This window comes from Pseudoliparis swirei, chromosome 10 (genome assembly GCF_029220125.1).
Source record: "Pseudoliparis swirei isolate HS2019 ecotype Mariana Trench chromosome 10, NWPU_hadal_v1, whole genome shotgun sequence".
Taxonomy (NCBI): Eukaryota; Metazoa; Chordata; class Actinopteri; order Perciformes; family Liparidae; genus Pseudoliparis; species Pseudoliparis swirei.
Genome location: NC_079397.1, coordinates 1,664,464 through 1,691,758, shown reverse-complemented (window position 1 = coordinate 1,691,758; position 27,295 = coordinate 1,664,464). Strand labels below are relative to the sequence as shown.

General features: G+C 46.3%; 3 protein-coding genes across 3 annotated transcripts; 2 read left to right on the top strand and 1 right to left on the bottom strand.

Annotated features, from left to right (window-relative positions):
- Positions 1–10: 10 nt before the first annotated feature.
- kin (Kin17 DNA and RNA binding protein) lies at positions 11–4,451 on the top strand. Its single transcript, XM_056424631.1, has 12 exons — positions 11–234; positions 307–401; positions 497–540; positions 633–755; positions 1,291–1,475; positions 1,555–1,603; positions 1,668–1,719; positions 1,800–1,920; positions 1,985–2,110; positions 3,199–3,298; positions 3,591–3,691; positions 4,217–4,451. Exons 1-12 carry the CDS (start codon positions 121–123, stop codon positions 4,274–4,276), a joined length of 1,170 nt encoding a protein of 389 aa, XP_056280606.1. The 5' UTR covers positions 11–120; the 3' UTR covers positions 4,277–4,451.
- On the bottom strand, positions 4,376–12,691 carry itih2 (inter-alpha-trypsin inhibitor heavy chain 2). The gene is made up of 21 exons (XM_056424601.1): positions 12,406–12,691; positions 11,390–11,422; positions 11,139–11,177; positions 10,475–10,647; positions 10,160–10,264; positions 9,889–10,051; positions 9,692–9,799; positions 8,897–9,025; positions 8,681–8,797; positions 8,239–8,407; positions 8,035–8,160; positions 7,770–7,951; positions 7,511–7,696; positions 7,292–7,431; positions 6,713–6,885; positions 6,204–6,356; positions 5,944–6,057; positions 5,209–5,407; positions 4,964–5,136; positions 4,775–4,886; positions 4,376–4,701 (listed from the first exon to the last, which is right to left on the bottom strand). The coding sequence occupies exons 1-21, from the start codon at positions 12,496–12,498 to the stop codon at positions 4,533–4,535; spliced, it is 2,856 nt and encodes a 951-aa protein (XP_056280576.1). The 5' UTR covers positions 12,499–12,691; the 3' UTR covers positions 4,376–4,532.
- itih5 (inter-alpha-trypsin inhibitor heavy chain 5) lies at positions 8,795–27,295 on the top strand. The gene is made up of 15 exons (XM_056424602.1): positions 8,795–8,851; positions 13,824–14,184; positions 14,274–14,318; positions 14,733–14,896; positions 17,595–17,699; positions 18,040–18,281; positions 18,768–18,937; positions 19,032–19,148; positions 20,401–20,572; positions 21,216–21,525; positions 22,664–23,289; positions 24,144–24,197; positions 25,047–25,163; positions 25,492–25,869; positions 26,860–27,295. The coding sequence occupies exons 2-15, from the start codon at positions 14,086–14,088 to the stop codon at positions 27,108–27,110; spliced, it is 2,850 nt and encodes a 949-aa protein (XP_056280577.1). The 5' UTR covers positions 8,795–8,851; positions 13,824–14,085; the 3' UTR covers positions 27,111–27,295.

The following is a 27,295-nucleotide window of genomic DNA, read 5'->3' as shown; positions in this document are numbered from 1 at the left end:
TCATCCGGAAACCAGTTGTTGGTAGTTTAGCCGCGACTCGATGAGACTTTCCCTTAACTTTAAACGTCGTTAATCAACAAGTAGCGCGTGTGTTGTTGTTTATTGTTGTTGTTGTTCAGAATGGGGAAAGCTGATTTTCTCTCCCCGAAGGCGATAGCCAACCGGATAAAGTCCAAAGGTCTCCAGAAGCTGAGATGGTATTGTCAGATGTGTCAGAAACAATGCCGAGACGAGGTGAGGTGTTCGGTGTAAATAAATCACATTTAGTGTTTATTGTTATATTTTTGAACGTATTTGTCTTTCCAGAATGGCTTCAAATGCCACTGCATGGCGGAGTCCCACCAGAGGCAGCTGCTGCTGGCCTCGGAGGACCCGAACAAGTTCATGGACTACTTCTCCGAGTAGGTTCCCATATGGGTCTGAAATACAACAACAACACAACAACAATAACTAACAACAGAAGGAGGAGTTCATTCGTGTTTACTTGTCTTCCCAGTGAGTTTAAAAGAGACTTCATCGAGCTGCTCAGCAGACGGTTCGGTGAGTTCCTGATGCCACGTAGATTGTCCTGATGTGTGTGTGACTGCAGCTGTGTCATTAAGTTGTTGTTGTTGTTGTTGTTCTCCCTGCAGGAACCAAGCGAGTGCACAACAACATCATCTACAACGAGTACATCAACCACAGAGAGCACGTGCACATGAACTCCACCAAGTGGGAGACGCTCACCGACTTCACCAAGTGGCTGGGCCGAGAAGGTGAGCACCTTAATGCACCTTAATGCACCTTTATTAATTATAATATATCATATATAATAACTACGACCTACATCCATGTGGAGGAGACTCTTTACGATGAGAGTTGACTGATGTGAAAGCACCAGAATCACAATATTTAGTAAATAAAATGCATTACATGAGTAGATGTTGACCCCAGAAGAACAAATATCTTAAAATTTTATTTTTAATATGAAGTTTTATACCAAGAAGTTAGCAATTAAATAAAAAAGTAATATTAAAGGATACAATTAGTGGGAGTTTTCCTGTAAATGGATATGGGGTTAATAAAGAATGAATAAAAACACGTGGCTACTTTTGAATAAACATGTTTTTATTATTGTCAGTCAATGGATCTTAAATCGTGTGAAGAGAAAAACAAATCTCTCCTTTAAATAAACCATCGTAACGTTGGTTTGAAATACAACTGATTTAATAAAATGTGTAAATCTATAAAGTCAGACACAACGTCCAGAAACCAGAGTAAAGAAAGTATTTATTAAATGTGGTCCTCCAGGTTTGTGCGTCGTGGACGAGACGCCGAAGGGCTGGTACGTCCAGTACGTCGACCGCGACCCCGAGACCATCCGGCGCCAGGAGGAGCAGGCGAGGAAGAAGAAGCAGGACCTGGACGACGAAGAGCGGAGCGCCAAGTTCATCGAGGAGCAGGTCCGCCGGGGCCGCGGCGGCAAGGAGGACGAGGTGAGAGGAAGCAAGGGGACGAGGCAGCGAGGAGGCGAGGGCTCAAGAATTAAAACACGTTGTTTCTTTTATTTTGTAGGAATCCCCAGTTTTCACCGAGCTGAAGCGAGAGAGCGAAGAAGATAAAGGTGTGTTGGTTTCTTTTCTTCAGTCTCCTCCTTTCCTCCCTCACCTTCTCGTCTTCTCCTCCAGTCGCGTTCAACATGGGCGCCTCGGCATCCATCGCCGGTCCTTCCAAACCCAGGTACGGAGGTCCTTGAACGCCTCGTTGGTGGCTTCGGGCTCGTTGTTATAATGTCGTCACTGAGCTGTGGTCTCCTGCAGCTCGGCCCTGGGAGCCAGCGCCCTGAAGGCGGCAGCGTCCTCCACCAAGAGGAAAGACACCGGCGCCAACGGCCGGGTCGAGAAGAAGAAGAAGACGTCGGCTCTGGAGGAGATCATGGAGGTAGAGGAGGTGTTTGATCTCTTCTCCTCTCGTCTGCGTTTTAAACCCCGCCGGCTCGTTTCAGATGGAGGAGAAGAAGAGGAAGAAGCAGTCGGTCAGGACGGACTACTGGCTGCAGCCCAACATCGTGGTGAAGGTCGTCACCAAGAGGCTCGGGGAGAAGTACCACAAGAAGAAGGCCGTCATCACGGTAACAGATGTTCATACAACTAAAGACGAGCTTTAGTCGAACCGCAAGTTTATGAGGAAATGAAACATGCAGAACTGATTTACAACGGCCAAACCGTGCAGAACAGAAGTGAAGACGAGCATAATGGAGGCAGCAAAACAGGCTAACTGGAGGTAGCAAAACAGGCTAACTGGAGGCAGCAAAACAGGCTAACTGGAGGCAGCAAAACAGGCTAACTGGAGGTAGCAAAACAGGCTAACTGGAGGCAGCAAAACAGGCTAACTGGAGGCAGCAAAACAGGCTAACTGGAGGCAGCAAAACAGGCTAACTGGAGGCAGCAAAACAGGTTAACTGGAGGCAGCAAAACAGGTTAACTGGAGGTAGCAAAACAGGCTAACTGGAGGTAGCAAAACAGGTTAACTGGAGGCAGCAAAACAGGCTAACTGGAGGCAGCAAAACAGGCTAACTGGAGGCAGCAAAACAGGCTAACTGGAGGCAGCAAAACAGGCTAACTGGAGGCAGCAAAACAGGCTAACTGGAGGCAGCAAAACAGGCTAACTGGAGGCAGCAAAACAGGTTAACTGGAGGCAGCAAAACAGGCTAACTGGAGGTAGCAAAACAGGCTAACTGGAGGTAGCGAAACAGGCTAACTGGAGGCAGCGAAACAGGCTAACTGGAGGCAGCGAAACAGGCTAACTGGAGGCAGCGAAACAGGTTAACTGGAGGTAGCAAAACAGGCTAACTGGAAGCAGCAAAACAGGCTAACTGGAGGTAGCAAAACAGGCTAACTGGAGGTAGCAAAACAGGCTAACTGGAGGCAGCAAAACAGGCTAACTGGAGGCAGCGAAACAGGTTAACTGGAGGCAGCAAAACAGGCTAACTGGAGGCAGCCAAACAGGCTAACTGGAACCAGCAAAACAGGCTAACTGGAGGCAGCAAAACAGGCTAACTGGCGGTAGGAAAACAGGCTAACTGGAGGCAGCAAAACAGGCTAACTGGCGGCAGCAAAACAGGCTAACTGGAGGCAGCAAAACAGGCTAACTGGAGGTAGCATGTTGGCCACGTGTGGCGCCAAAAAGTAAATCTAGGTATATTCTCTTATTTTGTAGGAGGTGCGAGACAAATATGGCGCCGTGGTGAAGATGGTGGACTCCGGAGACAAACTGAAGCTGGACCAGAACCACGTGGAGACGGTCATCCCGGCACCAGGTGACCCACCTCAAATAAAGACGTGGCCGGGGGGGGCGTCTCGTACCTCGGCTGCGCCTCCCTGTCCTCCTCAGCTTCTCCTCAGTTTCTCCTCCTCAGCTCCTCCTCCTCAGTTTCTCCTCCTCAGCTTCTCCTCAGTTTCTCCTCCTCAGCTTCTCCTCCTCAGCTCCTCCTCCTCAGTTTCTCCTCCTCAGCTTCTCCTTCTCAGCTTCTCCTCCTCCTCAGCTCCTCCTCCTCAGTTTCTCCTCCTCAGCTCCTCCTCCTCAGCTTCTCCTTCTCACACCTCCTGCAGGTAAACGGGTCCTGATCCTCAATGGATTGCACCGCGACACGGAGGCTCTGCTGGAGGGAATCGACGAGAAGAGCTTCAGCGCCACGCTGGTGCTCGACTCGGTAAGAGACCCTCACCTGTTCATCACCTGTTCATCACGTGTTCATCACCTGTTCATCACCTGTTCATCACGTGTTCATCACGTGTTCATCACCTGTTCATCACGTGTTCATCACCTGTTCATCACCTGTTCATCACCTGTTCATCACGTGTTCATCACGTGTTCATCACGTGTTCCTCACAAGTTTTTCTATTAATTAAATATTGCCTTTCTGTGAAAAGTTTAATTTTAAAAGCCGCAGAGATACTTTTCTGGGAATAAAAATTATATAAAACTTAAAATCAATCAAATTGTCATATTACCAACCCTAAAAAAAAAAAATTCAATATATGTCCATATATATATATAGACATATTTAAAATATATATATATATATATACACACATATTATTATAATTTTTTTATATATACTATTATTATTTTTAGATATGTGTATATATATATATAAACAAAAATATTATTAATAATAATGTAGAGACGCTGTAAGACCCTCCTGGTGAAGGCGTGTTGTGGTTCTTCTCCTCAGGGTCCTCAGACGGGGAAGAGGGTCGACGTCGCCTACGAGGATTTCTCCAAACTGGCCTGAATGAAGCGGCGTCCTGTCCGCACCTCTACTGTGTCAGAGTTATTCCCCCTGTACATACCCCCCCCCCCCCCCCCCGGCAGTGAGAGTCTTGAACGTCGATTCAGTTTTATTTTTTATTATCAGTAATCAAGATCTTCACATTTTAAATGTTCTTTGAATAAACACAACAAAAACACATGTTCTCTTTTCTTAATTAGGAGAGAACCTTGGGAAACATTCATTTATGCACATGAGGGGCACCTGAACGCAACACGCGTCACAGGGAACCTGAACGCGTCTCCGGCGGCCGCAGGAAGCTGCGGGGCTCGGGCACGATGTAGTCGGTGTAGTGGCCGTCGATGAAGCCCTTCCCGTTGTTGTGTATGAACCAGCAGTAGATGCTGGAGCCGCGGCGCTTATCGTGCCTGTAGTCCTTCTGCCAACCCCTTGAACACACACACACGGTTACAGTTTAAATAGAAACATGTGTGTCCATATTTGGGCGTAGTGGAGGCGTACCTGGTGACCAGCAGCTGGTTGCCCTTCACCTCCATGATGGCCTCCTTCTTCAGGGGGTCCACCCCCTCGCGCACGTCGTGCACGCTCACCTCAGGCTCTCTGGAGAACTGGCCTGCACACACACACATCGAGTCACTGTGTGTGTGTGTGTGTGTGTGTGTGTGTGTGTGTGTGTGTGTGTGTGCGTACCTATGAGCCCGTGGACCAGGGGGGAGTACCGGTTCTCGTTGGGGATGTAGACCCCCAGGAAGTCCACGTTGATCGGGTTCTTCTTCCACACGCGGTGCAGCAGCACCATCACCTGGACGTCGTGGTTCACCACGATGGAGACGTGGGAGTTCTTCACGATGGAGATCCTCACGCTGAGGTGAGGCGAGGGATTATTAATAATGATGATAATGATGATGATGATATTGAGTGTGGCGTGTGTTTACCCGTCCTGAGTGATGTCCGCCGTGGCGCCCCAGGTGAAGGTGTGGTTGCTCTGGCCGTCGCTCATGGTGATGCCTGCGGGGTCGACGGTCACGCCGACGCCGTCCGGCTGGTAGTAGACGGAGATGGAGCCGAAGAACGTGCTCAGCTTGCTCTTGTGAACCCGCTTGGCGCCGACCAGCCGGCCGTTCACCACCAGGCCTTCAGGTCGGGTTCAAAGGTCAAATAGGCGAAACGGGACCGAGTAGTCACATTTTATTTTGATATATAAAGACATTCATTTTATTTGATTTAATTTGAATCCCCACTCCCTCTTTTCCAAATATTTTAATATATATATATTCCCTTTTATAATATTGTATATATATGTATTATATATATATAAAATATTTTTTACGGTATTAAAATATAAATAATAATTAAAATATAGATATGAATATATTTATGAAGATTTAAATATGTTATATATAATATTTTGAAAATGTAAATATATACATATCAATTTAAATATAAATGTATATATGTTTAAATTCCTTTTTAAAATGTATATATGTATAAAATATTTTATATGTATATAAATATATCAAATAATTTGAATAATAATTTAAATACATATATATATATTTAAATTCCTTTTCAAAATATTGTATATAAATATGTTTTTTTAATAGATTTTCCTTATTTAGATATTTGTATTTAAATATGCAATACACACAGGTAAACGTGTGACATGTTACCTGTCCCGCTGTCAGACACCAGGTTCAGGATGTCTCCAGGTGTGGAGTCGATGTTGAAGCAGACGTCCATGTTTTCTCTGGGCAGGTGGACGATGAAGTGAGGGTCGTTGTCCACTAGAGGGAGCAACACAGCGTTCACATGTAACACTGTGTGCGTGCGTGCGTGCGTGTGTGTGTGTGTGTGTGTGTGTGTGTGTGTGTGTGTGTGTGTGTGTGTGTGTGTGTGTGTGTGTGTGTGTGTGTGTGTGTGTGTGTGTTACCTAAGTTGACCTGATTCGGCAGGGTCCACTCCTCGTGGCCCTTCACAGCCTGACTCGGGGGGGGCGCCATGGTCACCTGGACCCAGGGGGGCGCCGAGTAGACCACCTGCGGAGTCTTGTGAGAGGACGACGAGCCGCCTCCTACCCCTATTCCTGGAGATTAAAAAAGGAGTCGCCCCCTGGTGGTCAGTAGAGAGAATACAGCTTTAATACATGAAGAATAGACTTCTATACAACCAGAGGAGTCGCCCCCTGGTGGTCAGGAGAGAGAATACAACTTTAATACATGAAGAATAGACTTCTATACAACCAGAGGAGTCGCCACCTGGTGGTCAGTAGAGAGAATACAACTTTAATACATGAAGAATAGACTTCTATACAACCAGAGGAGTCGCCCCCTGGTGGTCAGGAGAGAGAATACAACTTTAATACATGAAGAATAGACTTCTATACAACCAGAGGAGTCGCCCCCTGGTGGTCAGCCCTAAAGGCCCTGCTACGCGGTGCACCTATGCAGCAGCCGTGCTTCTGGTCCCTCGGGGAGTCGGCCAGCAGCCGCTCTTTGCCGTCCTCGCTCTCCACCAGCAGCGTGGTGAGAGGAGTGACGAACTGGTGCTCCACGGCCAGCGCCATGATGCGCTGGGTGATCTTCCTCTTCTTGGAGGCCGAGGGAGCCAGAGACCTGCAGGAGGGGAACACAGCGACCAGATTACCGTCACGTTTCTACACCTTTAGGCCAGTTAAAGGGGTTTCGTTGAAACTTTTATGAATGAATTGCATGTTGCAGCAATTAGCCTAATTAGCTCATTATCAGGTAAAATATAGAAGACAATCAGGAATTGTCATAGAATGAAAACACAGACGTAGACTCAAGGGAGAAGAAGAGTCTGAGATGAATTAATCTCAAACTCTATTCTCCATTTCCAGTTTGCTGCAAGTCGTTAGCTCGTTGCAAACGCTAATAACTCTAATCGCCCAACATTCAACTCTTAGCAACCAACATTAATCCAATCTGCTGCATTTATAGACTTCTTAAGACACTTTAAGCTCATTTATTTGCATTCATTCTTGGTTTCTTCCCCTCTCACCTCTCAGAGAACAGCTGTTTCACGGTGATGTACGCCCACATCTGTCTGGCGAAGCCGGTGAACGAGTGCTGCTGCTTGGACAGCTCCGTGTCCAGCTCCGTGAAGTCCCCCTCCGTCTCCAGATTGAGGTCCATGCGGGCCTGCAGGGACGACATGGGTCAGAGGTCACCGGGGGCCTTGAACCCTTGTAGAGCGGTGCATTTTGTTTGTTTAACTCACACCGGACGCGGTGGTGAAGCTGGTCAGGGTGTCGCTCTCGGACGGCAGCACCTTGCCGGCCACCACCAGCTCCGAGCCGCTGAAGTACTTGTCGAAGCGGCTCTGGGTGACGTCCGACACCGTGTCCTCCGGGAACTGGACGGTGATCTTCCTCAGCAGAGGGGAGGAGAGCTGGCGGTAGAACGTCTGCGGAGAACGTGGAGCAGAGGTCAAACTCGACGTTCTGCGGCCTCGGGGACGTGGTTCCACGGCGTAGTACCCGGAGCTGTTCCGCGGCGTCGTGGTTGGCGTAGATCCTCTGGGCCATGCCCCGGTTCTCCATGGCGATGCGCTCCAGGAAGTCGTAGTCCACGTCGAAGCCGATGCCCAGCGAGAAGAGCGAGAACTCCTCCCTCATCACGCGCTTCACGTTCTTCTGGATGGTGCTCAGCTTGATCTCACCTGGCGAGACAATCGGCTTCTTCCTGAGACACTTATTTAAAAATCGGTGCATTCTCCGCCAATAAAACCCCGACGGATCTTACCCACAGTGGGGTCTCCGTCGGACACCAGGATGATCATGGAGACGGACCGAGGGTCGATGAGCCCCTGGTTGGACCCCTTCACCAGCATCTGGACCGCCCTCATCAGGGCCTCGTTGATGTTGGTGCCTGGGTGTCAGTGGAGGACGGTCAGGAACCCACCAGACTGCCCCCCCCCCCCCTAAAGACGGACATGTTCCCCCTCACCCCCGTTGGGTTTGATGTTCCGGATGTACATCTTGGCGTCCTCCACCTGGATGGAGGACCCGGGGACCAGATCCTCCCTCCAGCAGCGCACGTTGTGGTTGAAGTCGATGACGCTGAAGTGGTCGTCTATGGTCAGGTCATCCAGAATCGCCTGCATGGCCTCCACCGTCTGTGAGAGAGAGGGGGGGGGTTTGAGATTAAATGGCCACAAGGGGGCGGTGTTTCACAAGGGGAGAGAATTATACAAGTGCCCCCCCTCCCTAAAGGGCCCTGAACCCTGGACCCTCAGGGACTGAACCCATCTTCCATCTTTGATCCTTACTGTGTTTCCTCTTTTGAGTCTCCGAGCTTCCACCGGTAACCCAACGTCACAACGCTAGGGATTGTGGGTAATTCCCAGGCCGAACCGAAAGGGTCGAGGTGCCCGGACCCAACCACTCACCTGCTTCATCTTGACGCCCCACATGGAGCCGCTGATGTCGATGACGAACACAATGTTCTTGGGAAGGGGCGAGAGGTTGGTGGGCGCGAAGAAGTGGACGAAGTGGCCGTCCGACACCTGCAAGACACCACCGGGGGAAAAAAGGTGTTCTAGCCTCGCGCCACGTCAAAGGTAATCAAGACTTTTAATTTGAAGGGGAAGTGAGGGGGGGGACACCTGTAGCTCCCCGGCGTTGCTGTCTCTGGTCACATCGTACTGCACCGTCAGGAAGCCGTCCACGGCGTTGTTGGTGCAGTTGGGGCATTTCCTCTGCTGCTGCAGGTTCGGCTTGAAGGAGATGTGAGCCTGAGGGCAAAGACCGGAGGTATTGGAGGGGCTGAATCACTCAAATCAAACATCACAACGTGAGATTCTTCTGCTTTACATGTTGGAGATATCTATAAAACATAAAAGCATACCCGACAGATTTTTATGAAATTCTGTGGATTTCTTTTGTCATGAATTACAAAGAATAGGTGAAATAATCCTGATGCATCTAGTCCTGTTAGGACTTTACATTCTGACTTCAGCCTCAAGTATTTAACAAAATGTAAGAAATTTATTTTAAATAATAATTTCTACGAGCCCATAGACCTAAAGATCTCATGACCTAAAGACCTAAAGATCTCAAGACCTAAAGATCTAAAGACCTACAGACCTAAAGATCTAAGGACCTAAAGATCTCAAGACCTAAAGACCTACAGATCTAAGGACCTAAAGATCTCAAGACCTAAAGACCTACAGATCTAAGGACCTCAAGGTCCCTTGGATCTCTCCACCTTCATGGAGACCCTTCACTGTCTATCTGTTCCCATCCCTGTATTCAGGTAATACAACATGAGGTTCTTTCTGTAGATCACTTTGAAGCTCCAGAACGATCCAACTACATTTGTACGAAGCCCAAAAACAAGGTTTGGGCGCCCTCGCCGTCCACCGGGCGGCTATCGGCACCTTGGAGAGTTTCGGCCTCACCTTGTCTTTGGTGGACGTGACCTTGATCAGCTCCGCAAACTGGTCCCCAAAGGTGTTCGTGGTCTGGACCATGGAGATCCCCTTGGGCTCAAAGATGTACACATCCACCTGGGAAGGGAGTGGGTCAGCGGGGCGATCGGGGGGGTTCACGTGCATGCCGAACGACGGCGGCGGTTCGTGGCGGTGCAACACCTCACCTGGAACTGCGGCACCAGCCTCACGGGCTGCAGGTGCAGCGTGTGCTCGTAGGAGCCGAGCTTCCGGTACATCATCTCCTGGTAGTGGAGCTCGAACTCGATGTTGCTGCCCGGGGGCACGAAGACCTCCGTCTTAAACGTCTCCGTGTCCTGGGAGTTCGCCCTAAGGAGCGAAGAAACAACCGCTTGTCAGTGACGCCGGGGAGCTTTTGGGGAAAGAGGAGGGGGGGGGGGGCGGGGGTTGAGGTCCTGAGAGGGCCGGCTGGGGTACCTGACGATGCCCGCCGCCTTTCCTCTGGCCTTGGCCTGGGCGTACAGGTTCCTGGCCACCGTCTTCTCCTTCACCGAGCCCACGAATATGATGCCGTTCACGTTCCTGCAACAGAGAGACGAGTCAAAACCGTCTGTCCCTATGAGAGGCCGGTTGGGGCGGGGACACCAGGGGGACACTGGCGGGGACACCGGGGGCTCACATGGGGGACACTGGCGGGGACACCGGGGGCTCACATGGGGGACACCAGGGGGACACCAGGGGGACACTGGCGGGGACACCGGGGGGACACTGGCGGGGACACCGGGGGCTCACATGGTGAAGTTGGTGATGAAGGCCCGCTTGGGGATCTGCACGTTGAAGCCGATGCTCTGAGACTTGGCGCCTGAGTTGACCACCGAGCTCCGGACGGTGGTGTGGGCAAAGCGCGACGTGATGCGAGTCTCCACCTTGTAGCTCTTGATGGTGAGGTCATCTCCTCGGATGGCCTGGGAGGAGGAGGAGGAGGAGGGACGGTTTTCTTTCATTATCTCAGTGAGTTGTGTGTGTGTGTGTGTGTGTGTGTCATCATGGAATCATGTGGTCCAGGAACTTTGCCTGCTGTATATATGTTTGCAAAGGGGCAATTGCCCCTTCCCCCCCTCCCTCGCTCCGCCCCTCCATCCCTCCCTCCCCCCTCCATCCCTCCCTCCGCCCCCCTCCCCCTCACCTTTACATGTGTTTTTCTATTTTCTCCGTTTTCCCGCCTATCCTAATGTTTAATTTGAGGCGTTTCTCTTATTTCCTCCACAAACAACTGCAGACCTCGCTCCTCTACACAAACATTCCCTTTAAACATAACAACATCAAACTAGTCTGATTTAAAAACACGAAAACAATATTTGATTTTTTTGTGGGAGTCAATAACCCCGAGCTCACGGGAGTCTCTTCAAACAGCCGCGTATTGATTATGAGATAGGGTTCAACTCTGCCGTCATACCTCAAAGTCTTCCTGCTCCTCGCTGGTCAGCGCCGCTCTCTGCAGCACAAAGAACACAAAGAACAAAGAACACGTCACGCCGGCTTCACCTGGCGGCTGAACCGCGACCACGCCGCCGAGAAGGAAGACGACACGCCAGAGCTTTAGGGGAACGACTCGTTCAATTCTTTTTCCGTGGGTGTATTGGGAAATCGATGAAGACGTTATTGTGAAGGCAAAGGTTTGAACAAGAAGAGTCCGGTTGTGTTCACCTTGTGTCTCTCCCGGTGATCCCGTGTGTGTGACTGTGGAGAGAAAAACACAATTCATTTGTGTTTTAATGCAACATTTACAACTTTTTTTCACCTGATTTAACTACTTTTTTCTTTTTTTTTAGCAATTTTTGTTAAAAAATGAAAAACATACACAACAGATGAAGGTTGTTTCAATATTTCTATTTATTCTGCGGGGATTCAAAGAGTAGATTGTGCAATATTAGAATGTAAGTCAACCTTCTGCTGGAGGAAGCTGAGTTTTAAAAGGTCAAAGGTCACGGCACTAATTTTTATTTAATTAAAGAAATTCACGTATAGAGACTAAAGAATCTTAAACGACGACAATTCGCTATGTGACTGTAGAGACAAGAGAAAAACACTATTAATATTATTATTTTATCCAACAATTTAAAAAAAAATCATTATTTAACTCCTTTTATTCATTTATTTTAATTGATTTTATTTAAAAAACTAAAACATATTCAATTCAGTTTATTTGTATAGCCCAATTTCACAAATTACAAATTTGTCTGAGTGCTTTACAATCTGTACACATAGACATCCCTGCCCCAAAACCTCGCATCGGACCAGGAAAAACTCCCAAATAACCCTTCAGGGGGGAAAAAAAGGGAACAGATGAAGGTAGTTGCAATATTTTTTTTTTTATCTGCGGGATTAATGAAATATTAGAGCATAAATCAACCTTCTGCTGTACAAAAATGAGTTGTAAAAGGTCAAAGGTCACGGCAAGAATTTTAAAGTAATTTAAAAATTCACATATATATATATATAAATCTTAAATGATGGCAATTTACTAAAAAACTATTTTTTCCTCCAAGAGTTTAGACTTAATTTCACCTAAAACAATGTCATGGTTTAAAGACAAACTATTCGACTACATCATGAATACAAATGTGTTTTTTGACTTTCTTTAAACCTTTAAACACGGACAAATACATTGATATATGGACGTGAGGTTAAATAAAACGTGGCGGAGGACTCCCTGAACTCACCATCTCGTCCTCCCATTCTCCATCGATCACGAACTCGAAGCCGCGGCCCCGCTGGAGGAGCAGCAGCCCGGCGAGCAGCAGCAGACGCCTCATGTTTCCAGGCCTGTGGGCTCAGACACAAATACACATAAATAACAAAAAGACAACAAGCGGCTCGGAGTCCTTCTGCAGAGAGGCTCGGGAACACGCAGCCGAGCGGCAGACTGGAGAGGTTAAAATCCACTGGGCTGATTGACTCCCCCGGCCCCGTCAATATTTGTTGTGTTTCATGGAGAGAGAGAGGGGACACACTGAAACTTGACCTGCAGTGCATGCAGGGTAAATAAGACGAGTTTGACTCCCCCCCCAAGAGAGAGAGTTCTGTGTTTTCAGGCTGTCAAACCGACCATCACGGTGTACATGGTTGATTATTTATTTTATTTATTTTATTTATTTTATTTATTTTATTTGTAATTTTTTAATTTTTTAATTTTTATTATTTTGTACTTATTTTTTATTTTTTTATTTTTTTATTTAGCACATATCTCCCCATACCTCCGTTTACATGTGTACGATGTAATAGTGCAACGTGGCCACCTGGTGGCGCCAAAGATGACAGATAGCAGAAGGGGAAGCAGTAGAGGAATTTATTCTTTATTTTTTGGTCAGATTTTATTCCGCTGGTTATATTTTTTTATTTTGTTTTATTCATTTTTTTTTTTGTATTATTAATAATTGAATATTTCTTATTGAGTATTTATTATTCATTATTTATTATTTATTTAAGCACAATCCCCCTCCTCCCTCGGTTTATATGTGAACGATGTAATGCCGCAACGTGGCCACCAGGTGACGCAGTATGTATAGAAAATAGAAGAAGCATTTATTATTTTTATATATTATTTCTTTTCCCTTAAAAGTTTGATTTTTAGGGGAATAATTTGCATGTAATTAAACAATAATGTCATGTAAATGTTGAATGAAGAAATATAAGAAGAACTGAGTGAGTATTTATAATAGCTTACAATTTAAATCAGATAAGATCTAATAATAAAAATGTAATTATATTCAATATATGTTTTTATTTTATAATATTATCTGAATAGTTAAAATCTAAAATACATTATTTTTTAAATTTATTTTATTATAATAATTTCCTTTGTTTATTACTCCATATGTTGTTTAAAATAATAGAAAGTATCTTTGATAATATATATTATTTATTATGGAACAAAGGGGAGATTTAAGGCAGCTCGTAGAGGTCAGTGGTTGAAAAATGCTGCCTTCAAGTGCATCTAGTAAACTCCAGTTTCTGAGTTGTGATTACAGCAACAGTACAGGGGGTTTGACTCACACTTAAAATAATTCCGACAGCCCCTGAAGGCAGCAGCAACCCCATCCAGCAGTGGGCCTAACGACACCGCGCCTGTCTCCTCCAGTGGAGTGGGCGTGTCTCTGTCTCCTCCAGTGCAGTGGGCGTGTCTCTGTCTCCTCCAGTGGAGTGGGCGTGTCTCTGTCTCCTCCAGTGGAGTGGGCGTGTCTCTGTCTCCTCCAGTGGAGTGGGCGTGTCCTGGGTCTCCTCCAGTGGAGTGGGCGTGTCTCTGTCTCCTCCAGCTGGGTGGGCGTGTCTCTGTCTCCTCCACGCCGCGTCCCATCAGGTGCCACTCCTCTGTTTGACTTGTACCTGAACGCACCACCACGATGCTGCTGCTGCTGCTGCTCTGCTGCAGCCCGACTGCACTGGGTCAACTGGTGGAGCCCCGGTTCGGAGACGAGCTCGCGGACTTTGATCTGGACCTCGTAAGACGCGTTCAGGGCCCTGCTCATTCCGGTGTTTTTGGGCTTTTCGGATCTGACTCCTTCTCTTCTTCTTCTGTGTGTCCACGCAGGCGCCGCGCAGGGTCCCGCGGCAGGTGAGGACGATCCTGAGCCAGGTGAGGACCCCAAACGTGGAGGAGGCTTTACATATACAGGACAACGGTTTGAGTTTCACTTTAAATAAATGTTAGATAGAGAAACATCTGCACGTGAAGGAAGAAAAAAAAGTTAAATATTGGAGCATTTTAATCCTCGGAGAGTTCAGGAGCTTCAGGGGAACTGACGTCATAGCATTCAGAGAACATCTGATTAACGTCCTTTAGTTTCTGTTATTGAGGCTCGTCCCCGGAGCGTGCACGCGCCTCGTTGGGGCGTGACGCGCAGCTGGCCCCGAGCTCCTGGGAACGCATTCCGGTTGGTTGTGGTCACTGTGTCCGGTTAATTACGCACAGCTGTGGCGCGTAAACATTGTGCCAAACGCGCTGTCCGTGGTCCAGCTGATGTTTTGGGGTGCCCCCCCCCCCCCCCAGGAGACCAAGCCCCACATCCAGGAGCTGTCCATCCAGACCACGGTGGTCTCGCGCTACGCCTTCACCGCGGTGTACTGCGCGATGCTCAACCGGCGCTCCGCCGCCGCGGAGGGCGTGTTCCAGTTCCAGATCCCCGCCGCGGCCTACGTCTCCAACTTCACCATGTAAGAGACCGCGGGGCCGTGACGTCATCGCAGCCACAGCCTCGTTGATGACGTATGAAATATGAAATATGTTAAAAGTTAAACTGAAACAAGGAGATTTAAACTTTATCAAATATACTCACCAGAGAAAATGAGATCACCTTCATCACCTTCACCTTCATCTCCTTCACCTTCATCACCTTCACCCCTTCATCTTCATCCCCTTTAGGCCCTTCATCTTCATCACCTTCATACCCTTCACCTTCATGCCCTTCATGACTTTCATTCCCTTCACCTTTATCACCTTCATCACCTTCGTCACCTTCATCTTCATCACCTTCACCTTCATCCCCTTCATCCCCTTCACCTTCATCTTTCTCGCCTTCATCCCCTTCATCCCCTTCATAAGGTCTACAGTGTTCAGGGGGTCAAATAGATGAAATTAGAGAAAAGTCACATAAAATATAACATTTTATTATTTTTAACAATAGCCTGAACCATTTATATATATTTATATATACAGGACTGTCTCAGAAAATTAGAATATTGTGATAAAGTTCTTTATTTTCTGTAATGCATTTAAAAAAACAAAAATGTCATGCATTCTGGATTCATTACAAATCAACTGAAATATTGCAAGCCTTTTATTCTTTTAATATTGCTGATTATGGCTTACAGCTTAAGAAAACTCTAAAATCCTATCTCATAAAATTAGAATATTTCCTCAGACCAAGTAAAAAAAAAGATTTATAACAGCAAAACAAAATCAAACATTTGAAAATGTCCATTAATGCACTCAGTGCTTGGTTGGGAATCCTTTTGCACGGATTACTGCATCAATGCGGCGTGGCATGGAGGCAATCAGCCTGTGGCATTGCTGAGGGTTTATGGATGCCCAGGATGCTTCAATAGCGGCCTTTAGCTCATTTGCATTGTTGGGTCTGGTGTCTTTCAGCTTCTTCTTCATAATACCCCACAAATTCTCTATGGGGTTCAGGTCAGGGGAATTGGCAGGCCAATCGAGGACAGTAATGCCATGGTCAGTACACCAGTTACTGGTGGTTTTGGCACTGTGGGCAGGTGCCAGATCATGCTGGAAAATGAAATCTTCATCTCCATAGAGCTTTTCAGCAGACGGGGAAGCATGTAGTGCTCTAAAATCTCTTGGTACACAGCTGCATTTACTCTGGACTTGATGAAACACAGTGGACCAACACCAGCAGCTGACATGGCTCCCCAAACCATCACTGACTGAAGAAGAAGCTGAAAGACACCAGACCCAACAATGCAAATGAGCTAAAGGCCGCTATTGAAGCATCCTGGGCATCCATAAACCCTCAGCAATGCCACAGGCTGATTGCCTCCATGCCACGCCGCATTGATGCAGTAATCCGTGCAAAGGATTCCCAACCAAGTACTGAGTGCATTAATGGACATTTTCAAATGTTTGATTTTGTTTTGCTGTTATAAATCTTTTTTTTTACTTGGTCTGAGGAAATATTCTAATTTTATGAGATAGGATTTTAGAGTTTTCTTAAGCTGTAAGCCATAATCAGCAATATTAAAAGAATAAAAGGCTTGCAATATTTCAGTTGATTTGTAATGAATCCAGAATGCATGACATTTTTGTTTTTTTAATTGCATTACAGAAAATAAAGAACTTTATCACAATATTCTAATTTTCTGAGACAGTCCTGTATATATACACTACCGTTCAAAAGTTTGGGATCACTTAGAAATGACTTTATTTTTCAAAGAAAAGCACTTTTTTTCAATAAAGATAACATTAAATCAATCAGAAATACACACTATACATAATGTGGTAAATGACTATTCTAGGTGGAAACGTCTGGTTTCTAATGAAATATCTCCAGAGGTGTATAGAGGCCCTTTTACAGCAACTATCACTCCAGTGTTCTAATGGTACATTGTGTTTGCTAATCGCCTTAGAAGACTAATGTCTGATTAGAAAACCCGTGCAATTATGTTAGCACAGCTGAAAACAGTTATGATGGTGATATAAGCTATACAACTGGCCTTCCCTTGAGCTTGAAATTTGTAGAACAAAATTAATACTTCAAATATTAATCATTATTTCTAACCTTGTCAATGTCTTGACTATATTTTATATTCATTTGATAAATAAAAGTGTGATTTTTCATGGAAGACACGAAATTGTCTGGGTGATCCCAAACTTTTGAATGGTAGTGTATATATATGGATATATATATTTATATTTATTTATTTATATTTATATATATATTTATATATTTATATATATATATATATATATATATTTATATATATAAATATATTTATTTATTTATAGATATATATATATTTATTTTTATTTATTTATTTATATATATATGTATATATACATATAAAAGTCTGTCGCAGCCAAAGAGTCCAATAGTAAATAATCTGAGTAAACTTTATACTAAAATACAAAAGATGACGTCGTCCGGTCTGACCTCTATGATGTTTTTGTTGCCATGGAGACGACGGCATAGAGACAAGACAGGGTGGAACCTTTTATACTTCTTTTAACACACACACACATGCACACGCACGTGCACACACGCACACACACACACACTACAGGCCCCCCGAACAACCTCTGCCCTGTGTGAGTTCACCCATTGGAAACCTGACAATGGGTGGTCCGGGTTGAGTGGGCGTTTTTAATCCTCGACCTTTGACCCCCCCACCCCACCAGGATCATCGGGGGGCGTGTCTACCAGAGCGAGGTCACGCCGAAGACCAAGAAGGTCAAACCAGAGACCGGAGGAAGAGCCGGAACCAAAGAGTCAGGTGATGCAAGGTGAGAGGAGTGTGTGTGTGTGTGTGTGTGTGTGTGTGTGTGTGTGTGTGTGTGTGTGTGTGTGTGTGTGTGTTTCTGTGTGTGTGTGTGTGTGTGTGTGAGTTGAAAAGATGTCAGATGAAAAAAAAGTGACATTTCACTAAATGAGATTTGGTGACTCACTAAGAGGCATGACATCACCACTTGGTCCTCCTCCTCTTCCTCCTCCTCTTCCTCTAAAAGTCCTGCATTTAAAAAGTACACAAGTATAAGCAACTAATTATAACAAACTATAATAACAAAAGTACTTTGTGGACCATTATTATTGATGTATGAGTATGCCCCCCCCCCCCCCCCCCAGCCCCGAGCAGGTGGAGGTGTTCCGCATGGCGGCCATGATCCCGGGCCGTAACCGGGCCGTGTTCCTGCTGACGTACGAGGAGCTGCTGCGGCGCCGGCTGGGCCGCTACGAGCTGAGCACCAGCCTGCGGCCGCTGCAGCTGGTCAGCCGGCTGCGGCTGGACGTCACCATCGTGGACCACGCGCCCGTCACCGGCCTCACGGTGCTGCCGCTCCGCACCGGCGCCGCCGCCAAGAGTCCAGGTTTTACATCACGGTCACTTCATCCATTTCTTTGTGGCTTTTTTCTACATTTATTTTTCTCTACTTCTACAAATAATCTTTTTTTAATCTATGTATTATATATCTAATATTTTACAAAATGGGAAAATTGTTAACAACTTTAAAAATGATCAGATAAAAAATACATATATATATACTTTTTTTAAATGTATGTATTTCTACTCTTAAGTTTTGCTTCATGTACATTCAGGTATTATCATTCATTTATTTATGCTGTTACTGCGAAGCTCAAAGGACTATTTATTTTATCTGATAGTATCTAAATTCTAACAACAGTATTATATATTTAATATTTTACAAAATGGGAAAATTCTTAATAACTCTCAATAACTCTTAATTACTCTTAAATATGATCAGCTATTTTTATTTTTATTAAAACAAATATAAAAGCCGCATTTATCTGGGCTAAACCACTTCCTGTCCCACTTCCTGTCTCCGTGCCGCCAGCCAGGTCCGAGCATCCCGTCACCACGGTGATCAAAGTGGAAAAGAACGTCTGCAGAGTGACCTTCAGTCCCAACATCGTCCAGCAGGCCAAGATCACCACCAATGGCATTCTGGGAGATTTTGTGATCCGCTACGACGTGCAGAGAGACATGGGGATCGGAGACATTCAGGTGCTTCGCTTTGAACACTCCTCCACCTGTTGGGGATCCAACTTCTTCTTCTTCTTCTTCTTCTATAAACGTCCTCCTCCTCTTCCCCTCCCAGGTTTTAAACGGACATTTCGTGCACTACTTCGCCCCCAAGGACCTGCCGGCGGTGCCCAAGAATGTGGTGTTTGTGATCGACACCAGCGCCTCCATGTCGGGCACCAAGATTCGACAGGTAGAGCGCCACCTTGAGGCCAACCAGGTCATGCGGGCGTGAAGTTAAAGCTGCAGGAATTTGTCAAATGTGGAGTTTTTAACATTTCCTCAAATCTAAACGATGGAAAAGGTCGTTTTTCAAATGATTCCCAAAAAATGACATAAATGCAAAACTACTTTGTTTGGTTTATAATCCAATTAAAATAAGTATATTTGTTAATTAAGTTACATAAATTGCGTTGACAGAGGACTTCCTCCTTTGCTCCCGTCATAACCACCATCATAGCCTCGAGTTCGTCTCTTTGGCCGTCGCCATCTTGGTTGTTTTCTTGGAATGCGGAGGAGAGGATGAAGCTCAGGTGTGTTTGGTCTAATCTCACATTTAATCTTACATAATGCAGCTACAGGTTCCCCCTTGGACCAGAAGTAGATGTGAACTTCTGACCCCTCAAAGCCTTTTTAACCTGATTTTAATCCCGATGCCTGAATCGGATCAGAAACCCGACACCCCACCTCCTCGCTCCCACGCTGGACCGATCCTCAGCGAGGGGAATCCCCTCGGCCCGCCGGGTCTCTGCAGCTGCCGCGAGGAGAAAAACAGATCGAGTGAGGAGAGAAAAGTGGAAACAACGTCCGACAAAGAAGGCCGGCGCTGTGAGGGAGGAAGGTCAGCGCCGTGGGGTAATGGAACGTTCTCCACAACGGCGCCCGCGACCTCCCGACCCCCGGCCGCCCCGCCCCCCAGGACAAGTGGGTTTTTGATGTGGCTCCACAATGGACCGTTTCAGTGGTGGGTCAGTCTGTGGTTCTGACCCTTGGCTGTACAGACATCTAGAAGCTCTATAACCCCCCCCCCCCCCCCACGCTTAGCAGAGATGCTGAGAAATAACTCTTTGCACGGACACGAGGAGATGAGATAAGCCCAGAAGCCTCGAGTTCGCCTGACCTGGACTGACCTGTCAATCACAAAGAAGCCCCGCCCCCACGCATCTTCTCCCTCGGCGCATGCTACCACCCACCCAGCCGGTCTTTCCTTCTGTAATCCTGCTGAAAATCATGCAAAACAAATCAAAAACTGAACCAAAAGAAGGAAAACGTTGACTCATCAGTATGCAGACGATACCCGACTCTATGCATCGAAGGTCGCTCACTAATCTGTCTCGTTTCTTTAGATTAAATCAATCTGTCGCCTACAAAACGTGATTTTCTGTCAGAACCGGGTCCGTCTCGCCCGGTGGACTCGGGGTGACGCGCCGTCTCTTTCTCCTCAGACCAAAGACGCCCTGTTCACCATCCTGAGGGACCTGCGCCCCGGGGACCGCTTCAACTTCATCAGCTTCTCCAACAGGGTCAAGGTGTGGCGGCCGCACAGCCTCGTCATGGCAACGCCGCTCAACGTCCGCGACGCCAAGAAGTTCATCTACATGCTGGTGCCCAACGGAGGTCAGCCCTATGTCTTGATGTTTACTAGGATTCATCTCCTTCACCTTCTTCACATTCATGCCCTTCATCACCTTCATCACTCTCAACAGGTCTTCAGTATTCAGGGGGTCAAATAGGCGAAATTAGAGGAAAATCACATAAAATATAACATTTAATTATTTTTAATAATAGCCTGAAGCATTTATATATATTTTCTTAAATATATATATATATATAAATATATATATATATTTATATATATATATATTTAATATCTATATATATTTAATATCTATATATATATTTTTTTGTTGTTTAAAATATATTAATATATATATGTAAATATATATATTTATATATATTTTTGTTTAAAATATATTTATATATACATTTATATATATATATATATATATATATATATATAAAAAGTCTGTCGCAGCCAAAGAGTCCAATAGTAAATAATCTGAGTAAACTTTCTACTAAAATACAAAAGATGACGTCGTCCGGTCTGACGGGAGGTTTATGATGTTTTTTAATCATTTGATTAGTTTATTAAGGTCTAAATGTGATTAGAGGTAAAAGGTCAAGACAGAAAATGTTCGTATCCATTGGATTGCGGTTCAAATTGGATTTATCGGCCGTATTTGGACGTTTCTTCCTGCAGGCACCAACATCGACGGCGCCATCCACACCGGCTCCAGCCTGCTGGGCGAGTACCTCTCCAGCCCGGACGCCAGCCCGAACAGCGTCTCCCTGGTGGTGTTCCTGACGGACGGGCGGCCCACGGTCGGGGAGGTCCGGTCGGCCGCGATCCTCGGCAACACCCGCTCGTCCGTGAAGGACAAGTTCTGCGTCTTCACCATCGGGATCGGCGACGACGTGGACTACCGGCTGCTGGAGCGCATGGCTCTGGAGAACTGCGGGATGATGAGGCGCATCGACGAGGACGCCGACGCCAGCGCCATGCTCAAAGGGTACGACTCTCCGGCAGTCGAGTCCACGCGCTTGGTTTTCTTCAAAATCAGTTTTTGTGAAAATGAGAAATCCCATTTTACCCGATAGCAGCCATCTTGGATGTGGAAAATGGCGACCAATATGGGGATCGCTCCTTGTGCTAGCTTCTCGAAGACGTGCTCTCGAGATACCGGTGGCCACACCTCTTATGAGGCGAAGGAAGTTGCTGATTCTTATTATCTGAGCTGTCGTTAAATATCACTTTTTAATATGTTGATTTTACCTTCAACATGGTCATCCGCCTCTTCGTTGACACGCCGTCCGTCGTCGAGGGAACGGCGACCACCAAATGTGACGGTGCTGACAACCGTCCTCTCTAATCCACCTCATCCTTCTTCTCTCTTCCGCACTCGGACACACAAGATGTTTGCTCAGTTTAGCAGGAATATGTGTGTGTGTGTGTGTGTGTGTTGTGAAACCTACATTTGAGTATGTACTGTGGCGTTAACAGACTCCACAGAGAATAGACCTCGTCCGGCTTGAACAAACATGCCGGTTAAGAGGTGAGGAGGTTTACGGCGACGCGATAACAAGGACAGGACACACACACACACACACACACAACCTTTGCTTTCCACACACTCTTCTACGAATGTGTGCACAAACTCTGAAGTGGGGTTGAATCGGCTTCGAGAGGTCAGACGGGAGGCGGCGTCTCGTTGGAGGAACCGAGACGTTCGATGAAACCTGTCATGACGCGGTGTTTTCCTCTGCTACTCCCAAAACAACCGATGTGCCCTTGAGCAAAGGCGCCGAACGAGTGACAGGGAACGAAGAAGAGACGCTTGAGTGATGAGGAATCAAGACCGACAACATTTACGACACAGCCGAGGTCCGTGGAGGTATTTGACGAAATGGGAGACAAAATGGCCGATTCCAAAAGTCTTTAAGGGAAACCCGAACACACTGAGCTCTTTGTGATGTCAGAGCGGCGTGGATTCAATCTGTTGTGTTGTTGCTACAGGATACTGGCGAGGAGAAAAGGAAATACCAAAATGAAATCCATAAAGACGTTTCTTTTGGCAATTAACGGTGAGATCCTCTGAAGTAGGAACCACGCCACTCATTCTGCCGGTGTGACTCTCCGTTCCTTTCCAGGTTCTACGACGAGATCGGGACTCCTCTGCTGTCCGACATACGCATCAAGTACACGGAGGACTCCGTCCGCTACGTCACCCAGCACCAGTTCACCAACTACTTCAACGGCTCCGAGATCGTCATCGCCGGCAAGCTGTCGAACCGCAGCGCCGAGTCCCTCCACGTTCAGGTGACGGCCAGCAGCAACGACAAGACCGTCGTCCTGGAGACCGACGTGCCGCTGAGGCGCCGAGAGACGGAGACGGAGAAGCACGTGAAGGCGGCCAAGGCGGCGGGAGGTAAGACCCCGGGGTCGGGGGTCGCTCAGGTGTTGGGCGTCGCTCTGGGTTCCATCGCGGACGACTTCGTGGAGCGCCTGTGGGGCTTCTTGAGCGTCAAGGACGGGCTGCGCTCGCGGCTGCGCAGCCAGACGAGCAAGGAGAGGGAAGACCACAGCCGGCGGGCCACCGACCTGTCCCTGACCTACCGCTTCCTCACGCCGCTCACGCACCTGGTGGTGGAGAAGCCCGAGGTCCTGGCCGACGGCACCGTGGCCGACGAGCTGCCCGATGACGGGGAGGACGGGGAGCCGCAGGGATCCAACGGGAAGCCGAGCGGCCAGATTTCATCTCTGAGCAACGACATCGGTGAGCTTGAGTCTGCCGGGTTCACGTGGACACGGAGTATCACAGACCGTGTCTGTGGTTCTGAGAAGCCGGTCAGTGACGATGCATTTCAACGGTCAAAAAGAAGCAATGCACCGTCCACTAAATCTTCTAAAACCCTCCTGATGACAATGAAGTCCAACTTCTGCTTCTGGTTTAGCTGCTATGCTACGTAAGCTGCTATGCTACCAGCTAATTGAGCTAGCAGCGAACAGCTTTATTAATCTTCATCATATCTTCATAGACTTCCAGCAGCTCGTATGCGTTGCTAGCCCAGTTAGCTGTTTGGGTTTCTATTGGCTGCCCATGGAAATCTAAAGGTTAGTTCTTTGCGACACGGAAAAATGTGTCAAGATCAACTTTTAGCGCTAGCAGGCTTCGCTGCATTTAGCTACATTGTTACCAAATTGTGGCAGAAGTGCGTCCATTTGCCAGATACCTGACGTATGGACGGATAAAAGACAGACCTGAGAAGTTGTATGATGTACTTTTTAAAGTGCGCCACCTTTTTGAAGCCGCTGTAACTCCAAGCTAACTGCAGCTAGCGTCCGCTAACCCAATCCCAGGGGTGAGCCGTTCAATGACACAGCATGCTGTGGCTAACCGCTACGAGAGGGGGAGGCGCCTCCGAGAACGGTCTCACTTCCGGTTTTCGGAAGACTCTTCAAAATAAGATGGCTTCAAAATAAAAGCTTCTTTCGCCTGGAAACAAATGGTTTTAAAGGAAACTTACGTCCCAAAATAAATACATTTCATTGATACCAAACATCACAACTCCACACCGCCGTCCGCCTCATGCAGGAGACAAAAATATGAATATATTCTCTTCCTCGCAGGTAAAGCTGAGAGACCACCGGCCAAGAAATCCGTCACATTCTCCAAAACATCAGGTGACTCCAGCGTCTCTCATGTTGTACCTGCTTCGTCTGATCGCATCTGAGGCCTGTGAGAGGCGAGGTGTGTGTGTGTGGGGGGGGGGGGGGGGGAGCACACTCTCTTTCTCCACTCTCTGTGTGGGCGGCCTGTAATTTGTTCGTCAAACGGTCTGAAGGCTCTAATTGAAACGTCAACGTGGAACCGGCACTTTGAGTCCAGGGGTGAGAAGCTCGTGAGAGTAAAGAGAGGGAACCCCCCCCGTTAGCGTGAGCGCTAATGACCCCGTCATTAGCGCTCACGCTCTCCACTCATCTCGGGGTCGGTTCTCACGAGGAGACGCCAGCTCAGAAGGTCCAGGAACCGTCTCGTGAAGTGAAGTCTGAAGGCGAGAAACATCGAGAGATCCAGAGACCCCCCCCCCCTCGAGGGTCTTTACTCAACTAGAATGTCACGTTTATCATTTATCATTAACTAGTCTTCTTTGTTAATATATATAAGCCGGAGAGCCAAAGTCCCACCGGTCTTTTCTTCTTCTTTTTTGGGGGGGGGGGGGGGGCATCTGTTTTGTCAAACACGACCCCGCAGGTGTTCTGGCCAGGTGGGTTATTCTAACCGACTTAAATGACTGTTAACACCTTTTATTTAACTATTTTATTTCATACTTTGCCAGTTATAGAATACTAACACTAAAACATGCTCTGCGACTCATCGTCATGTAGAGACACTACTAACACTTTAAACACTTTAAAACAAGTAAAGCACGGTCAGTGTCAGTCAGAGTGACAGGGAGCTGTGCTGACCTCCTGACCTCCTGACCTCCACCTTTCTGTTCACCATGTCATGCAGCTGCTCTGTGTCCTCAGCGGACGGCGACCCTCACTTCGTGGTCGACTTCCCGCTCAGCAAGCTGACCGTGTGCTTCAACATCAACGGGGAGCCGGGACACGTGCTGCGCCTCGTGTCCGACCACAAGCACTCCGGTATTTAAACTAGCAAAGATCATTCCAAAGCACACAGTATAAAACCTTAAATGACTCAAATGGATGAGAGACGATAGTTTAGATTAAAAGAATAAACATTTATATAAATAAATATAATAAAATAAAAAAACGGCTTATATTTCGAGAATCTTAAAAAAAAAAAAAAAAAATTTTTATTTCAAACTCAGCGTAAATGAAACATGTGAATAAAACAAATTTTCCATGAATGTTTTTCACGGACTTTTCCAGTCCTGGTCATAACCGTTTGAAACCTCCAAGATGTCTCCAGGTCTCCCGTGACGTAGCGCCGTGTGTGTCGTGTCTCCAGGTGTGACGGTGAACGGGAAGCTCATCGGCGCCCCGGCGCCGCCCGGCAGCCGCAAGCTGCAGCGCACCTACTTCAGCGCCATCACCATCGTGGTGGACCGGCCCACGCGCGCCTACATCGAGGTGACCCCCAAGAAGGTCATCCTGGACGGGCGCGACCGCATGGTGCTGCCCTGCCGCTCCTCGGCGGCCGTGAGCAGCGGCGCCCTGTCGGTGGCCGTGGTGGGGAACGCCAACGTGACCGTGACGGTGGGCGGGAACATCGTGTTCGTGATCCTGCTGCACCTGTACAAGAACCCGGCGCCCTACCAGAGGGACCACCTGGGCTTCTACGTGGCCAGCAGCAAGGGGCTGTCGCACGACTGCCACGGCCTGCTGGGTGGGTTCTAGTGACGGTTCTAGTGACGGTTCTAGTGACGGTTCTAGTAACGGCTCTAGTAACGGTTTTATTAAAGGTTCTAGTAACGGTTCTAATGAAGGTTCTAGTGACGGTTCTAATAACGGCTCTAGTAACAGTTCTAGTAATGTTTCTAGTAACGGTTTTATTAAAGGTTCTAGTCACGGTTCTAATTAAGGTTCTAATTAAGGTTTTAATCATGTAAAATAATATATATATAACATATATATATATATTTTTATATGTATAAATATATATAATTTTTAAATATAAATGTATAAATAAAAATATATATCTATATAAATATATATAATATATATTTATATATATATATGTACAAAATATAAATATATATATTTTTTTATATAAATGTATAAGTAAAAAATATATATTTTAAATTATTTTAAAATATATATACAGTATATATGTACAAAAATAAAAATATATATAATTTTTAAATATAAATGTATAAATAAAAATATATATCTATATAAATATATATATATATGTACAAAATATAAATATATATTTTTTTACATAAATGTATAAGTAAAAATATATATATATATTAAATTATTTTAAAATATATATACAGTATATATGTACAAAAATATAAATATATATAATTTTTAAATATAAATGCATAAATAAAAATATATATCTATATAAATATATATATATATAATATATATTTATATATATATGTACAAAATATAAATATATTTTTTTTTATATAAATGTATGAATAGAAATATATATTTATATATATATATATGAAAATAGAAATATATATTACAAGATATATATATATATATATACGTCAACAATTTACTCTGCTCTTCCAATATTTTGCTCAGTCATCACAAAAGCACATTTCACGACATCGTCCTTGAATTTCTCTCCATTTCACGCCGACCTTCATGAGGCCTTCAAAGACTCTTGTAATAACCGCCTCCCCATGTGGTCCTCCAGGTCAGTTCCTGTACCAGGAGGTGAGTCTGGCGCTGCTCGCGGCGCCGGGCGACGCCAAGCCGGCGGCGGCGCTCACGGTGCGGCAGCGCTCGGTGCCGGTGGTCCGGAAGAGCCGGAGGATCTACGGCGGCGCCCAGAGCGTGGACTGCTGGTTCGCCCGCAACAACGCGGCGGCGCTCATCGACGGGCGCTACGAGGACTACCTGACCACGCACATGTTCGACACGGGGGAGGGGCTTAACGGGGCGTGACCCCGCCCACAAAGACTGCTGCGAAAAGCCCAAACTCATTCTCATCGGCCTCTCGCGAATATATTTTTTTATTATTTCTAATGAAAATTAAATCTTTCGTTTTTGTTGTTGTTATTATTATATTGCGTGTATTATTTTTTATAATATTTTTGTGATTGTAAATAAAATAAACACCTAAACACACA

Excerpts from the sequence above, each read along its gene's own strand:
- kin (XM_056424631.1), top strand. The coding sequence starts at position 121 with ATGGGGAAAGCTGATTTTCTCTCCCCGAAGGCGATAGCCAACCGGATA. Across the intron at positions 1,476-1,554 it reads GCGGCGGCAAGGAGGACGAG|GAATCCCCAGTTTTCACCGA; the intron begins GTGAGAGGAAGC and ends TTTATTTTGTAG. Across the intron at positions 2,111-3,198 it reads AGAAGAAGGCCGTCATCACG|GAGGTGCGAGACAAATATGG; the intron begins GTAACAGATGTT and ends CTTATTTTGTAG.
- itih2 (XM_056424601.1), bottom strand. The coding sequence starts at position 12,498 with ATGAGGCGTCTGCTGCTGCTCGCCGGGCTGCTGCTCCTCCAGCGGGGC. Across the intron at positions 11,178-11,389 it reads ATCACCGGGAGAGACACAAG|AGAGCGGCGCTGACCAGCGA; the intron begins GTGAACACAACC and ends TTTGTGCTGCAG. Across the intron at positions 5,408-5,943 it reads GGTGTCTGACAGCGGGACAG|GCCTGGTGGTGAACGGCCGG; the intron begins GTAACATGTCAC and ends CCCGACCTGAAG.
- itih5 (XM_056424602.1), top strand. The coding sequence starts at position 14,086 with ATGCTGCTGCTGCTGCTGCTCTGCTGCAGCCCGACTGCACTGGGTCAA. Across the intron at positions 17,700-18,039 it reads AAAGAGTCAGGTGATGCAAG|CCCCGAGCAGGTGGAGGTGT; the intron begins GTGAGAGGAGTG and ends CCCCCCCCCCAG. Across the intron at positions 24,198-25,046 it reads CACATTCTCCAAAACATCAG|CGGACGGCGACCCTCACTTC; the intron begins GTGACTCCAGCG and ends CTGTGTCCTCAG.